General features: G+C 50.9%; 1 protein-coding gene across 2 annotated transcripts in view; it reads right to left on the bottom strand.

Annotated features, from left to right (window-relative positions):
- Nucleotides 1-1,480: 1,480 nt before the first annotated feature.
- Nucleotides 1,481-16,306, bottom strand: part of VRK3 (VRK serine/threonine kinase 3) — a 36,642-nt gene continuing 21,816 nt past the window's right edge. For both annotated transcript variants that reach the window (XM_060651805.3, XM_060651806.3), the window contains exons 13-15: nucleotides 9,009-9,067; nucleotides 4,305-4,453; nucleotides 1,481-1,886 (exon numbers count right to left, since the gene is read on the bottom strand). In XM_060651805.3, the coding sequence (XP_060507788.2) occupies nucleotides 4,305-4,453; nucleotides 9,009-9,067 (208 nt within the window). In that variant the 3' untranslated portion in view covers nucleotides 1,481-1,886. The remainder of the gene's footprint in view (nucleotides 1,887-4,304; nucleotides 4,454-9,008; nucleotides 9,068-16,306) is intronic.

The following is a 16,306-nucleotide window of genomic DNA, read 5'->3' as shown; positions in this document are numbered from 1 at the left end:
GGGGGGCGGCTGCGCCAGCCTCCTCCACGCTCTCTGTCCGGACTCTCTGTAAAGGTACCCCTGTCCCTGGGCCCCTTGGTCTCCATCACAGCACCATGCCTTTTCTCCAGCATGTGGAGCACAACTCAGTCATCTCATTCAATGCCTTCCCCTTCCACTGGCCTGGAGGTTCCACCAGCTCAAAGACCTCGGTGTGTCTTGTTCATCAGGATCCTCTGTGCAGCATGATGTGTGTCACACAGCACAAATTCAAGAAATACCTGCTGAATATTTGTTGAATAAGAGGAAGGATCAATGTATGGATGGGAGAATGAGGGGATGGAGGAATGGATGAAAGGTGGGTGGGAGGGTGGATGATGGAACAGTATATGGAAGGATGGATGGAGAGATGGAAGAATGGGTGCATCAACAGATGGAGGGATTGGCAGGTGGATGGCTGGATGAATAAATGGATAGGTGGATGGCTGATTACATGGAAGGATGGATGGATAAGTGGATGGATGAATAAATGGATAGGTGGATGGTTGGTTAAATGGATGGATGGATGGATAAGCGGATGGATGAATAGATGGATAGGTGGATGGCTGATTACATGGAAGGATGGATGGATAAGTGGATGGATGAATAAATGGAGAGGTGGATGGCTTGATTCAATGGATGGATGGATAGATGGATGGATGGATGGATGGATGGATGGATGGATGGATAAATGGATGGATGAATAAATGGATAGGTGGATGGCTGATTAAATGGATGGATGGATGGATGGATAAATGGATGGATGAATAGATGGATAGGTGGATGGCTGATTAAATGGATGGATGGATGGATGGATAAATGGATGGATGAATAGATGGATAGGTGGATGGTTGGCTAAAGGGATGGATGGATAGATGAATGGATGGATGGATGAATAAATGGATAGGTGGATGGTGGGCTAAATGGATGGATGGATGGATGGATGGATGGATGAATAAATGGATAGGTGGATGGTTGGCTAAATGGATGGATGGATAGATGAATGGATGGATGGATGGATGGATGAATAAATGGATAGGTGGATGGTTGGCTAAATGGATGGATGGATGGATGAATAAATGGATAGGTGGATCGTTGGCTAAATGGATGGATGGATGGATGGATGGGTGGATGGATGGATTGATGGATAAATGGATGGATGAATAAATGGATAGCTGGATGGTTATAAATGGGTGGGTGGGTGGGTGGATGGATGTAAGAATGGTTGGCTGGCTAAATGGATGGGTGGGTGGGTGGGTGGATGGATGGATGGATGGATGGATGGATGGATGGATGGAAGAATGGGTGGCTGGCTAAATGGATGGATGAATAAATGGCTGTGTGAATGGGTGGATGGGTGGATGGATGGGCATCTACATGAAACTTTGGACAGATGGATAGAAGGGTGGATAGATGGATGAAAGATGAAAGGGATGGATAGATGGAGAAAAAAGAAGCCAACTTTTCCAAAAGGAGCTTCTTTTGTAGACACTTATTATCCAAGCTCCAGTGAAACAATTTATTACCAAATCATAGCAGTGCCAATAGTAGCGGGAAGGGTGCCAACTGAGGGGGCTGGCTCACCCCTGACCATGAGCTGGGGGTCTTCTCTGTCCACAACCCCAGAGGCTGGTAGGTGACGATGGATGAAAGGATGAGACAATCGAAAGGAGGAATTCACATTATCTGGAGTCTAACTGCTGGGTTCCCTGATGCTAATCAAGACTGATTCATAGTGATGCTTAAAGAAGCAGCAGGCATGCACATTCAAGGGATCTTTCTAGAAGCGTATCTGTGATACTACAGCAGGCCTTGAGTCACATTTCTTGTTTGGGTTTTTTTCTATTTCAAACCATGAGTTGAAAGATCTGGAAGACAATAAAAATGGCTTGTTAGTGTCCTAGTCATTTAAGGAGCACCCATTAAGCCCCTACGGGCACTTTCTAGAGACTGGAAATACTACCATGAACAAGACCTTTGTTGGACTTATGATTTGGGAGAGTGGGTAAAGATGTTACAAATTAACTTCCCTCAAGAAGGGGACAGCGCTGTGCAGAAAACAGGTGAGGTGGTGACAGCGGGTGGGGAAGTGCCTCACTGGGGCAGTGAGGGAAGGCCCAGGTCTGAGCTCCTAGGATGAGAAGGAACCAGTCATTGAAAAATGAAGCGGGGTGGAGAACACCTGGGTGGCTCAATCGGCTAAGTGTCCGACTTCGGCTCAGGCCATGATCTCATGGTTTGTGAGTTCAAGCCCCATGTTGGGCTTTGCACTGATAGTGCAGAGCCTGCTTCGGATTCTCTGTCTCCCTGCCCCTCTGCCCCCCAAAGTAAACATTAAAGATGAAGGGAAAGTGTGTTCCAGACTGTGAGAATGGCAAGTACAAAGGTCCTGAGGTGGGATCAAGCTTGGCCTGGTTTAGAATCTGAGGGGAGGACAGTGGGGCTGGCACAGAGTGGACTTGGGGGGTCAGCCATGCAGGCCAAGGCAAGGAGCTGTCATAAAGCAAGAGGTGAGATGATCTTCAAATTATTCCAAGGTCACCAGGCTCTTTGATTAGCATCCCCTTATTAAGTCCCTAAGTAAGGGACAAACCTGCTACTTACTCAGTTTCAGACCCAAAACATGATGACCCCGAAAGGGGCTGTTGGGTTTCCAGTTTTTGTGGGATTTTTTTTGATGTTTCATTTATTTTTGAGAGACAGAGAGAGAGGGAGAGAGAGAGAGAGAGAGACAGAGTGCAAGTGGGGGAGGGGCAGAGAGAGAGGGAGACCCAGAATCCGAAGCGGGCTCCAGGCTCCGAGCTGCGAGCACACAGCCCAACGCCGGAGACCGGCAACCGCCTGGAGGGACAGGGTGGGTGGGCGAGGGGTGCGGGGGGGTAGAGGGGCCACGGGGACAGCTAGGGGTATGGCGCATCTGTGTAATGAGCTGGAGTGACAGGCAGCGGGCAAGCTCCGTGGGTGGTCAAGGTCATGCCTTTGCTTTCGCAGGGACTCTGTGGTGGGGGCCGGCTGTGCCTCGTGGGGTGCTGCGTGGTACCCCCAGCCTCTACCCACTCGATGCTGGGGGTACCCTTTCCCCAGTTGTGACAACCAAAAGTGTCCCCAGATACCCACTACGGGCAACATGGCCTCCCTCTGAGGACCGCTGACTTAGACACACACTGAACTTTGATTTCGGGCAGCCACGAAGACAGACGTTACAGCTCCACGGACAGACCACGGCCTCGGGGAAGCCTCTCTTCAGAACACGTCCATACGGCCTTGCCAGAATTAACTGTCGGGTGAACTTAGCTTCATTTTGACCTTCCCCGAAGTTCTGTGCACTCCCGCCCAGGGCTAATGGGAGTGTAGACAGGTACAGCCCCGCTAGAGAGGATCCAGTTCTCACAAAAGAAGAACCCCATGCACAGACACGCGTGCACACCCCAGCGAGGCCTGTGCACGCAGGTGTTCAAGGCAACGTGGCTTGTAAAACAGAAACCAAGCAAATGCCAGCCACTGGTCATAAAGAGTATCCTTCTGGGGCGCCTGGGTGACTCGGTTGGTTGAGCGTCTGACTCTTGATTTCGGCTCAGGTCATGATCTCACGGTTCATGAGTTTGAGCCCCAAGTTGGGCTCTGCGCTGACAGCACGGAACCTGCTTGGGATTCTTTCTCTCTCTCTCCCTGCCCCTCCCCCACTTATTCTCTCTCTTTCTCTCAAAATAAATAAATAAGCTTAAAAAAAAAAAGAGCATCCTTGCAATCCACAACGGAATATGGTGGCTCCATAAACAAGGTCATGGGTGTTCTGTGCTGACAGAGAAGGGCCGTGAGACAGACCGAGAAGCACAGGGCAAAGTGCATCACTGGGAACAGAACCAGCGAGGTTTGTGATGGGGGCGGGGGGGGACAGGTGGCGCCGACCCACAGGACAGCGGAGGCTACAGGTGGATGGAGAGAGGGATAGAGAAACAGAGGGATGAAGAGACAGAAAGATGGAGAGATGAGGACGCGTTGACTCTGTTTTCCCGGCCTTGAATCCAGTCATGCCTACGGCTTCCCCCTTGGAACTTTCTAGCCACAAGCGCCAATCAATTGGCCCTTTTCCTTCGAGCCAATTTGAGCCAGGTTTCTGCTATGTGCGATTCCCCGAGGGCTGGATGGTTCAAGAACCCTGTGGAAAAATCCAGCATTTAACTGGGAGGTCGGCCCTGATGGAAACCTTAAATGGCATCTGGGGAGCAGGGCTGGCGGAGGTGAGGGAGGGGGAAGACTCACAAACTGCTCCTACCGGAACCCACCTATGGTACCATCTGGAGGTCCAGGGGGTCGTAGGCTGACAGCCGCAGATCCCGCAGCAGGGCTTCTAGATTGTTCCTCAGCATGGTGTAGGGCGGCTTCTCGTCGTACTTCAGGGCCATCACCACCTTCAGGTACTCCTGCAGGGTCTCTGCGGTCAAGACACCCCCCACCATAGGAGAGACCTGAGAGGGGCCTCCAACTCAGAGCCGGGGGGGCTGTGCCCAGTCTCCACCGTGGTGCCCATTTGCTCAGTGCTTCCTCTGTGCCTGCAACCGCCTTAGGCACTTAGATTAAAAAAGATTTTTTTTGGGGGGGGAAGGGCGCCTGGGTGGCTCAGTCAGTTGGGCATCCACTTTGGCTCAGGTCATGATCTCGCAGATCATGAGTTCGAGCCCCGCGTTGGAGGCTGCTTCCCATTGTATGTCTCCCTCTCTCTCTGCCCTTCCCTTGTTCATGCTCTGTCTCTCTCTCAAAAATGAACATTAAAAAAAAAATTTTTTTTTAAGATTTTATTATTGGGGCGCCTCGGTGGCTCAGTCGGTTAAGCGGCCGGCTTCGGCTCAGGTCATGATCTCACAGTCTGTGAGTTCAAGCCCCGTGTCGGGCTCTGTGCTGACAGCTCAGAGCCTGGAGCCTGTTTCAGATTCTGTGTCTGCCTCTCTCTGACCCTCCCCTGTTTATGCTCAGTCTCTCCCTAACTCAAAAATAAAAATAAAATGTAAAAAAAAAATAAATAAAGATTTTATTTTTTTTGGTAAAACATCAAATGTATGCAACGGGAGAATGGCATCCCCAATACCAGCCTACCCGTCACCCAGTTTGAATGATCAGCTCACAGCCGACCTGGTTCATCAAGACCCCTACCACTTCCTTCCGGTATTTTTTTTTTTTTTTTTTTAATATTTATTTTTGAGATCGAGAGACAGAGTGTGAGCAGGGGACGGGCAGAGAGAGAGGGGCAGAGCTGTCAGCACAGAGCCCGACGCGGGGCTCAAACCCACAAACCGCGAGGTCATGGCCTGAGTAGAAGTCAGGGGCTTAACCGATGGAGCCACCCCGGCGCCCCGCCCCGGTAATGTTTGAAAGCAAATCCCAGCTAACGATATCATTTTACCTCTAAATGTTTAGTGTGTATCTCTAAAACAGGGGTGGGCAAGCTTTTGCCAGGATAAACAGGTGCAGCCTTGTAGGTGGGGCGGGGGTCTGTGCAACGTGTCATGTAAGCCGGTGGGCACGGCGATGAGCCAAGACAGGTTTGCTACCGGGCGCGGCAGCCTGAATTTTAGATAAGTTTCACGTACCATGAAATGTTCTTTTGATTTTTTTCCCCAGCTGTTTCCTAAGAGGATTTTTAAAAAGAGTTTCATTCATTTATTTATTTTTTGAGAGAAGGAGAGAGAGAATTCTAAATAGACTCTGCACCGTCAGTGTGGAGCCCGATGCGGGGCTTGAAGTCATGAACTGTTGAGATCATGACCTGAGCTGAAATCAAGAGTCGGTCGCTCAATGGACTGAGCCACCCAGGGGCCCTGAGGATTTTTTTCTAATGTTTGTTCATTTTTGAGAAAGAAAGCGTGAGTGGGGGAGGGGCAGAGAGATTGGGGTCAGAGGATCCAAAACCGGCTCTGTGCTGACAGCGGAGAGCCCGACGTGGGGCCTGAACTCACGAACTGGGAGATCATGACCTGAGCCGAAGTCAGAGGCTCAACCGAGATGAGCCACCCGGGTGCACCCACAGCTATTTCAAAACGTGAAACAATTCTTAGTTCACTGGTTTACAGAAAACAGGCAGCGAAGGGGGGCCAGGTCTGGCTCGGGCAGTCGGTGGAGCATGTGGGCTCTCGATCTCGGGGTCCACGTGGTTAGTTCAACCCCCACGAGTGGCACAGAGTTTACATAAAATAAAAAGAACAACAAGCCCCCCGACAGGTAGCGGGCCCAGGGACGCAGTTTAAAAGGGCTACTTTGGGGGCGCCTGGGTAGCCCAGTCGGTTGAGTGGCTGACTTCGGCTCAGGTCATGATCTCACGGTTCACGAGTTCGAGCCCCACACTGGGCTCTGTGCTGATAGCTCGGAGCCTGGGGCCTGCTTCGGATTCTGTGTCTCTCTCTCTCTCTGCCCCTCCCCTGCTTCAGTTCTCTCTTCTCTCTCTCAAAAATAAATAAACAAAAAAAGTGCCAATCATGATATCAATAATAACATTCATAATAGCCCCCGCTTGGGGACCGCCCATAGCAGGCTGCGCTCTGAGCTGAAGTGCATGCACATTTAATTAGGGTTGCAGCAGAAGTTGAGGCAGCGCCTGAGCCTCCGGACAGAGGGTTCTGCATGGAGTGCTCGGGGCAACTTGGGAGGTGGGGGGCTATTATTAACCTTATTTTACTCAATGGGGAGGCTGAGGCTTAGAGGGGCACATTTACCCTCTGCTGGTCCCCTGGCTGGTAGCACAGGTCTGCCTGAATGCAGGACTGGGTGGCGGGGTGGCGAAATTCCTTCTCCAGCAGGGCCGCCCCGCCCCAAATGGCGTCTCTCAAGCCCCTCCCAGCTGCACCCCAGGGGGACAGGCTCAGGGAGGCTGAGCTGCAGTGAACTAACGGGGTGGGGGGGCCTTATTCTTCCTGGGGCGAGAACTCAAGGCTGGAGGGGAAAGTGACTTGAGCAGCACAGCCATGTGATCCCAGGATTTCAGGTAATTAACAAATGAGCTCGGGGCACGTGGGGGGCTCCCTCTGTTGAACGTCCGACTTTGGCTCAGGTCATGAGTCAGGGTTCGTGGGTTCCAGACCCGGGTCGGGCTCTGTGCTGACAGCTCAGAGCCTGCAGCCTGCGTCGGATTCTGTGTCTCTCTCTGTCTCTTCCCCTCCCCTGCTTGTGCTCTGTCTCTCTCCCTCAAAAATAAATAAAAACATAAAAAAATTTTTTTTTTAATTTTTTTTTTTTCAACGTTTTTTATTTATTTTTGGGACAGAGAGAGACAGAGCATGAACGGGGGAGGGGCAGAGAGAGAGGGAGACACAGAATCGGAAACAGGCTCCAGGCTCCGAGCCATCAGCCCAGAGCCTGACGCGGGGCTCGAACTCACGGACCGCGAGATCGTGACCTGGCTGAAGTCGGACGCTTAACCGACTGCGCCACCCAGGCGCCCCAAAATTTTTTTTTTTTTAAATGAGCCCTTACAGAGCTGGAGGGGACAAGTTATCCATTTCTTTCAGCCTCATGTTTAAATTTTTTTTTTTTTTAACGTGTATTTATTTTTGAGACAGAGAGAGACAGAGAGAGACAGAGCATGAACGGGGGAGGGTTGGAGATAGAGGGAGACACAGAATCTGAAACAGGCCCCAGGCTCTGGGCTGTCAGCACAGAGCCCAACGCGGGGCTCGAACCCACGAACCATGAGATCATGACCTGAGCTGAAGTCAGTGCTTAACCGACTGAGCCACCCAGGCGCCCCTTGGCCTCATGTTCAGAGAGCAATGCAGAAGTTCTACAGAGGCAACACTAGGAAAAAAAAGAAAAACAAAGACACAGCCTAAAACTCCAGTAACGGGGACTGGCCATGAAAATGATGGTGTAGGGGCGACTGGCTGGCTCAGTGGGTTGAGAGTCAGACTCTGGATTTTGGCTCAGGTCATGATCCCAGTCAGAGTCATGGGATTGAGCCCTGTGTTGGGCTTTACGCTGGGCACGGAGCCTACTTAAGGTTCTCTCTCCCTGTCCCTCCGCCCCTCTCCCCTACTGGCATGCTCTTTCTCTCTCTCTCAAAATAAAAAAATAAAAAAATAAAAATAAAAAACAAAAAACAAAACGAGGTTGTAGTGGATCTAGGAATAAGAACACAAAAGCCAATGTTAATTAATGAAAAAAACAAGATGTTGGGGACGTGGGAGGCTTGGTTCATTAAGCTTCTGACTCTTGGTTTTGGCTCAGGTCACGATCTCATCGTTCGTGCGATCGAGCCCCATGTCGTGCTCTGCACTGACAGCCTGTTTGGGATTTTTCTCTCTCTCTTTCTCTCTCAAAACAAATAAATAAACTTTAAAAAAATGCAAATTGACCAAAATGTACGTAAGGCAAGCTTATTTTCATTTTGTACGTGTCCCTCTGCCATGTCCGCTGCCTCTCCCATCCTGAAGTGGAGATACCTGGCCACCCGCTGAGTCTGGGTTGGCCTCGGGATTTGCTTGAATGTGGCCGAGTGCCATCCAGGGACCCCCATGCTTTGTAGCTTCCGTCCCTGCCCTCTTGGAAAGCTGCCTGAACAGTGCCTCGGGAAGCAGCCCGGAGCTGAGGCCTCCCAGCATCAGCGCCAATCGCCAGACAGGAGAGAGGTGCACTTGAACGAGCCCGCCCCAGTCGAGCCGCCGGCTGGCAGCAGCAACGTGAATTCCCCTCCCCCACTCCCCCATAAGACCGGGAGAAGGTTCACCCGGCTGAACCCGGCCCCCACTCCAATCCTTAACAAATTTTCAGAGAAATACAATCCTGTGTGTGTGGTTGTGTATGTGAGTGTGTGTTATTCTTATTCGGAGATGCTTCTGAATTTTGGGGGGAAGGTTTTTTGTTTTTCTAGAACAGGCACGTATGCACACGCAGCTTGGAAAACTCAAAGAAAGAAAGGTGTGTGAGGGGACAACAGCTGGATGGACCCAGGCCACCTGGTCCCGCCATGGCCCCCAACTGTTCCTTCCCTCTTCAGGACATACCTGAGGGACTGATCCGGCGACTGCACTGTCCCACGAGGGCCTCCGGGTTGTCAAGAAACCTGACAGGACAGAGGTGTATGCAAGAGGTCTTTTAGGGAGGCGAGAGCAAACTTTGTTTTTTTCTTTAAGTTTATTTATTTATTTTGAGAGAGAGAGAGAGAGAGAGAGAGAAGAAGAAGTGGGGGAGGGGCAGAGAGAGGGAGAGAGAATCCCAGGCAGGCTCTGTGATGTCAGCGCAGAGGCCCGATGCGGGCCTCGAACTCACAGACCACGACATCATGATCTGAGCTGAGATCGAGAGTCGGATGCTTCACTGACTGAGCCACCGGGGCTCCCCAGGAGAGCCAATTTTTAAAACAGAAAGTCTAGGGGCACCTGGGTGGCTCAGTCGGTTAAGCGTCCAACCCCAGATTTTGGCTCAGGTCATGATCTTGTGGTCTGTGAGTTCAAGCCCCACACCGGGCTCCACGCTGGCATCATGGAGCCTGCTTGGGATTCTCTCTCTCTCTCTCTCTCTCTCTCTCTGCCCCTCCCCAGCTCACTCTCTAAGTAAATAAACTTTAAAAAAATAAAAAAATAAGTAAAACAGAATGTCTACTAGATGTACAGTAGACTCTTGTTAATTGTGGTAGTTATGCCCTGTAGCGTGGTCTCAAATACGTAATTAGTGAATTCTAAACCATGCTTCTAGGGGAAACGTAGTATCACGTTCCTGCAAGGTTCTGGTTACAATGTTTTTATAAACTGATCACTATTTAATTTTGTCTTAGGTGTGTCTGTGCTTAAAGATACTATGTTTGGGGCACCTGGGTGGCTCAGTCGGTTAAGCGACCAACTTCAGCTCAGGTCACGATCTCACAGTTGGGTTCGAGCCCCGCGTCGGGCTCTGTGCTGACAGCTCAGAGCTTGGAGCCTGCTTGGGATTCTGTGTCTCCCTCTCTCTCTCTGCCCCTCCCCTGCTCATGCTCTGTCTCTCTCTCTCTCTCTCTCTCAAAAGTAAATAAACATTAAAAAACCTTTTTTTAAAAAAAGATAGCATGTTTACTATAATGTTTACTTAATCACATTGAGCTCACAGCCAACTATTTTCTCTGTAAGGCACATCCCAGCCTTCTTGCACCTAGGAACACTAGACAGCTCTTTAGCACCATGCATGGGGCTATTTTTTTTTTTTTTTTTTTTTTTTTTTTTTGAGAGAGAAACAAGAGTACAAACAGGGGAGGGGCAGAGAGAGAGGGAGACACAGAATTCAAAGAAGGCTCCAGGCTTTGGGCTGTCAGCACAGAGCCCGATGCCGGGCTCGAACTCATGAACTGCAAGATCATGACCCGAACAGAAGTCAGACGCTTAGCCATCATTTTAAACTGCAAAATCGTAGGGGGCGCCTGGGTGGCTCAGTCTGTTGAGCATCCAACTTCGGCTCAGGTCATGATCTCACAGTTTGTGAGTTCAAGCCCCGCATCAGGCTGGCTGCTGTCAGCACAGAGCCTGCTTCGGATCCTCTGTCCCTCTCTCTCTCTGCCCCTCCCCCAGCTTGCACTCTCTCTCAAAAATGATTAAACCTTAAAAAAAGTAATAGCAAAATCATCAACAAGAACATCTGGAAAATGGGCGTTAAACAGACTCCATGAAGGACCCCTGTTTATCCTGAGATCTGAAATGAGAAGGCAGAGCATCACCTCGTTTGAGCTCAGCTGGGCCTGTGTACATCAGACAACTCAAAATTGTCTCTACTCTGTGTGTCTGAGGAGGCCTGGGAAGCACTGCGAGTGCTGATTCTGGGGTGACACATGCATTTTAGTGAGCAGATGAATTCACAAATATGGAATCTGTGACTAACGAGGACTACCTTTCTATAAACGCACACGTGTACTTGCAAACACACACACACACACACACACACACACACACACACACACCCTCTTGGACTACTCCAGAAAAACAAATTCATCCAATTCCAGGGTGCCTGGGTGGCTTAGTCGGTTAAGCATCTGACTCCTGGTTTAGGTTCAGGTCAGGATCTCACAGTTTGTGAGATCGAGCCCCGTGTCGGGCTCTGTTTGGTTCTCTCTCTGCCCCTCTCCTGCTTGTGTGCGCATGCACTCCTGCTCTCCCAAAACAAGTAAATACGCATTAAAAAAAAAAAAAAAAAGAAAGAAAGAAAGAAATTCATCTACCTTCTTTGCTCCATTCTCACTTGGAATCTCCACTATCCACCCAGTGCCTGGGGGTGCTGTCTTTGCCTCCCCCAACTGCAGGCCGAAGTCCCCAAGCTCCACCCTCTTGCTCCCCAACCCTCTCTGTCCCATCCCCTTTCTGGTCCAGTTCAGGCCTTATCCTACCTCCTTGGACCTCAACTTCCTCCCCAGCTTCCTGCACATTCCCCACATGACCCTGCAGAGTTTCTCTGCCCAGAACGGACTCTGTCCCTTCCTACTCACAGCCCTCAGGGGACTCCCCGGGGCCCTGGGGGAAAACCCCTGGCACACAAGGCTGCCAGCCCCTGTGGCCTTGTCTCTCTGGCTTCCTTCCTCCCTCCCATCTCACACTCCAGCAGCACCAAACGCCTTCTAGTCCCCTAACTAGGTCAAGCATCCGTGCCCATCTCCTGGCCTCAGCATGTTGCTTCCTCTGCCCTGGACAGCTTTCTCCTAGTTTGACCCCTGGCCGTGGCTGCTCTCCCTTCAGGACACTGCTTGAGGGCTGGTCTCTGGAAGTCTCCCATGACCCCTCCAGGCAGAGAAAACAGATCCCGCCCGATGGCCTGTGTGCTCTGTGCATAGTCCACGGACACCCCAAGGCACTGTCAGGACACAGGAAGGGCTGGGTCTGACCTTCGTGTCTCCTGGCATCCTCAGGACGTGTGTGGCGAATGGCTGAGTGATGGCACCAAAGTCTGTACCCCTAGGATGTTGTAAATTGTATAAGCGACTCTACCACTGGCTGTCGGTGTCCGTAGGACGTCCTTGCCCAGACAGAACACTTAAGAGCAGGGAACGAATTCGACCAGCACCTGTGCTTTCCCAGAAAGGGACTTGAACACCAGAAAGCCTTGAGGAATTAAAACGTCTCTTTTTCTTTCCCTCATTCATTCCATCCTGAACTTGAATGTACAAAAACTGAATAAATGTTGAACGAACGGAAAAAGGCCATGCACACCAGTAGGGCGCCCTAGAGGCCGTTAGGTTCCAAAAATGTGCATGTGGCAATACCGCCCCCTCGCGGTCCTTTTTGTCACTGCCTCGAATCACGGGACAGGGGCTGGGTGGAGCGTCTATAATGAGCACATCACCACCATCACCACCCCCTGCTGAGATTCTTGATGTTTCAGACCTTCCCTCTGTGGTTGTGGTCAGGCTCCGGGGCTCGGGAATGAACTCATACTTAAATCACGGGATGTTAAAATTATTACTAGGACCTATTTTATTTAAAAATGTTTATTTATTTTGAGAACAAGAGAGAGTGTGCACGAGCACACGAGCAGGGGAGGAGCAGAGAGAGATATGGAGAGAGAGAATCCCAAGTTTGCAGAGCCCGACACGGGGCTCGCTCCCATGAACTGTGAGATTGTGACCCGAGCCGAAATCAAGAGTCAGATGCTCAACCAACTGAGCCATCCAGGTGCCCCTCGGGCCTATTTTCTTTACTCTGGACCAATTTGGCAAGTGTACAGCCTTCTAGAGAAGCATATCCCGTTCACTGATTATCTCTTGTGAAGGGGAAGGTGGCAGAGATGTGAAAAGGGGGATAGGGCTGTTCTGGGGAGTTAGAGGAAGTAGTGGCCGGAGCCTCAATGGGTGATTTCACTGGCGACAAGCAGTGCCCTCAGCTGATTCACATCTGGGTCTCCAGCATTTCCCTGGCACAAAAATGCCGCCAGGAGACAAGTTCTGAATGAATGAATAGGTCATGTATGAGCTCTCCTATCTGTCGAGAAATCTCGCCTCCCCTTGCCTGCCTGGGAAAGCCCTCTGCTCTATACAGACTGGGTCAGGAATCTCTTGGGTAAAGGCAGCCAGTGGCCTGAGGCCGGGTAACGTGCCTCCCCTCTGCTCCCACAATGCTCCTGGGGCTGCCTCCACCTCCTTCCTGCCCGTGTCTCCTCCCAGCCTGGGAATCCCCCCACGGCTGGGGCCGCGTCTGCCTGACATGTCTGTCCACGCTGAAGCCCAGGCCTGTGAATGAAGGCTCATGTGTTCTTTCCTTATTCATTCATTCCACAACTATTTCATGAGCGCCCACGATGTGTCAGGGGCCATTCTGTGAGCAACACAGTGACAGAGAGCTGGTGTGGCCCCTGCCCTCACAGAAACGGGACTAAAGGTGGCACCGTGGAGGAGTCTCCGGCTGCCGTCCACTGTCCCTTCTCCCCTTCAAGGGCAGGACCCCAAGGGTCAGCAGCCCTAGGCTACAGACGTTTTCCAGCCCCCACTGCAGCTTGGGTGGCTATGCGACCAAGGGATGCATGCCACTCCCAGGCCTGCCCTGTAAGAGCAGCGAGAGACAGTGACCAGCAGAGTTAGCGCCAGAAAAGGATATGTGGACGTTGAAGGGCGCCAAGGTGCCGTTACTGAGAGGGAAGTAATTTTCCTCATCCGAACCATGGTGTTTTGGGATCTCCTGGTAAGAGCAGCTCAGCCTTGTCTTTAACACGACAGAAACGCGCAAAGGAGCTGTTCACAGGCCTCAGGCACACGTAACGCCTTGGCAGTTGGGCCGTATGCTCCTCTAGCCGTGTTCCTAAATTCTGCGACTCGTTTTCCCCTGGCTTCATTTCAAGAATGGAAAGCTACTAGAAAACTAGAGAGTAAGGGCAAAAATACATTCCAAGAAAATAGGGCAAGGGGCTCATGTTCTGGAGGGTTCTGAGGCTGCCTTCTGATGCAGAGATTGCCTGTGAAAGCCTGGGAGCCAGGGGCCTCTCTTTCCCTGTCTCTCCCTCCTCCTGCAGAGACGTCAAGGGCACATAAGCGCCCTTATATGCCAAAATGAGACATCCTCCTTGCCTCACTACCCTTCCAGAGGCGACTCACCTGTCACCACTGTCATGAGACCTGCCTGGACATTAAATCTAAAGGAGCAGTGAGTGCCCACAGCCACACTCAGGGCTCCAACCTGATGGCCCCAACCAGTCTGGCCTGTGACATGCTGTGTGCTTTACTCATTTATCTCTTTACTGTTTTGTCTCCCCCACTAGGGTGTGAGTTCCCTGAAGGCAGGGACGTTTGGCTCAGTTATTCCTTATCCCCAGGGACTAGAGCAGAGTGTGGTGCGTAGACGGTGCTCAGTAAGTCTCTGTTGAGGAGCACCTGGGTGACTCAATCGGTTAAGTGTCCAACTTCAGCTCAGGTCATGATCTCACAGTTCGTGGGTTCAAGCTCTGCATCGGGTTCTGTGCTCTCAGTGCGGAGCCTGCTTCGGTTCCTGTCTCCCTCTCTCTCTGCCCCTCCCTCACTTGCTCTCTCTCTCAAAAAGAAATAGACATTAAAACAAATTATAATAAATATCTGTCGAGTGAAGAAAGGCTGCATCCCCGTGCCAACATTCCATCCTCCCACACGGCTTTGAGGTGAAAGAAACTTCTCTGGAGTCGAATGGCCTGGGTGTGAGTCTAAGCACCTCTACTTAGTAGCTGTGACCAGGGCTGATTACCTAAGCTCTCTGTGTCTCAATCATAAGACAGCTTATCTCAGAGTTGTTCTGAGGATGACACAGGGAAACAATGGGCGCAGAGCCTGGCACAGACAAGTGTTATGATAAATGTCCGCCTCGAATAGAGGTCATCAGGTAGGAGCGGGCCAACGTGACAGGGGCAGATCCCTTCCTCTGGGCATGCACAAGCAGGAAGCCTGATGCAGTGGGGGTGAGAGAAGCCCCCCACCCCCAGGGTGGGGAGTGTTTAAGTAGAAACCTGAGGGAATATAAGATTCAGGGCACGGTACCATTTGTGCCAATTAAATGCACACCCAACAGTGACATCACGTATTTTTCAAGGATACATATACATCCAGACGAATTCACGAGTAGTATTTGGAGGCAGTGAATTAGCAACATAGCTCAAGTTAAAAAACACAGCAGTAAGTGAAAGAAAGCAAGAAACAGAATGAAATTCAGAGCTCGGTACCATTTATGCAAATTAAATACGGTCGTCATACATCGTTCAAGGCTGCAGACCTATCTACACAAACATATTGAGAAGCAGTAGTCAGAAACAGTCAACTCAGTGCACATGTGACAATGCGGTTAAAATTGAAGAACACAGTGCTGAGTGAAAAATGCCAAAAACAGATGAGATTTAGAGCAGAATACCATTTATGCAAGTCAAACACACACACAATACCACCACCATCATGCAAGTTTTAGGAAACAAATACAGTTAAACAAACATCTGTAGAACATATAGTAAGTATGGATGAGTGGGTGTCCATGGTTGAAAAAGATAGTGGGGGATATAAAAGGGAAAAAATAGAACGAGAGAGTCTCAACATGAACCAGTAACACAGCACATTAAGAACTGAGGAGCACAAAAGGACTCAGTGCTGTTCCCTAGAGTTTTCCCTCTTTCCACTAGGCACACTTCCCCTGGGCAATCTTTCTCTCCCAGGGCTTCTAGTGACAACTTCTGAGATACCAATGAGGTCTGAATCTCTGTTTACACTTCACTCCTGCCCTTCAGACGTGGATGGCCAAACCATCTTCTAGGTGGGCCCTCCAGGATGACTCCTAGGCAACTCTCACCACCCCCAGTCTACCTATACCAGGGCTTGAATCCTAACCTCTGGACTTTCAGGGCTTTCCTGTGTCCAGCTGTCTACTGTCCTTGGTGCTGAGGATCAAAGTGCTCCCTTCCCTCGGAGCCCAAACGCCGGCTGTCCATGGTACTGAATCTCACACAGCCACGCTTCCCAGCTAGTCTCCCGCTGTCCTTGGTGCTGAAGACCAAAGTGCCAGGGCTCACTTCCCTTCGAGCCCAGCTGCCGGCAGCTGCCTGCGGTCCTCGGTACTGAACCTCACATGGCCTCACTTCCCTCTGCATCCAGCGACTCCACCCCCTTCACCGCTGCCCTTGGTGCTGAATGCCTAAACCAGAACACGCAGGATCTGGGGGTTTTACAAGCAGAGGGTGGGGAGAGGAGGTATGGACACCGGTGGCCGGTGTAGCCAGACGCTGAGGCAGAGTCCAGGCCTAACTGCTCAGCTTTTCCATTTGTCTGTGAAGGTATGAATGAGTCATGGTGCCCTGTGCATAGTGGGCATTTTCTACAGGTCGGGCTCTGTGCTGAGCGCTGTGTAGCTGA

The sequence above is a fragment of the Panthera onca genome, chromosome E2 (assembly GCF_046562875.1).
Source record: "Panthera onca isolate mPanOnc1 chromosome E2, mPanOnc1 haplotype 2, whole genome shotgun sequence".
NCBI classification, from domain to species: domain Eukaryota; kingdom Metazoa; phylum Chordata; class Mammalia; order Carnivora; family Felidae; genus Panthera; species Panthera onca.
Note: the sequence above shows the minus strand (reverse complement) of the source record. Positions and strands in the feature narration are given on the sequence as shown.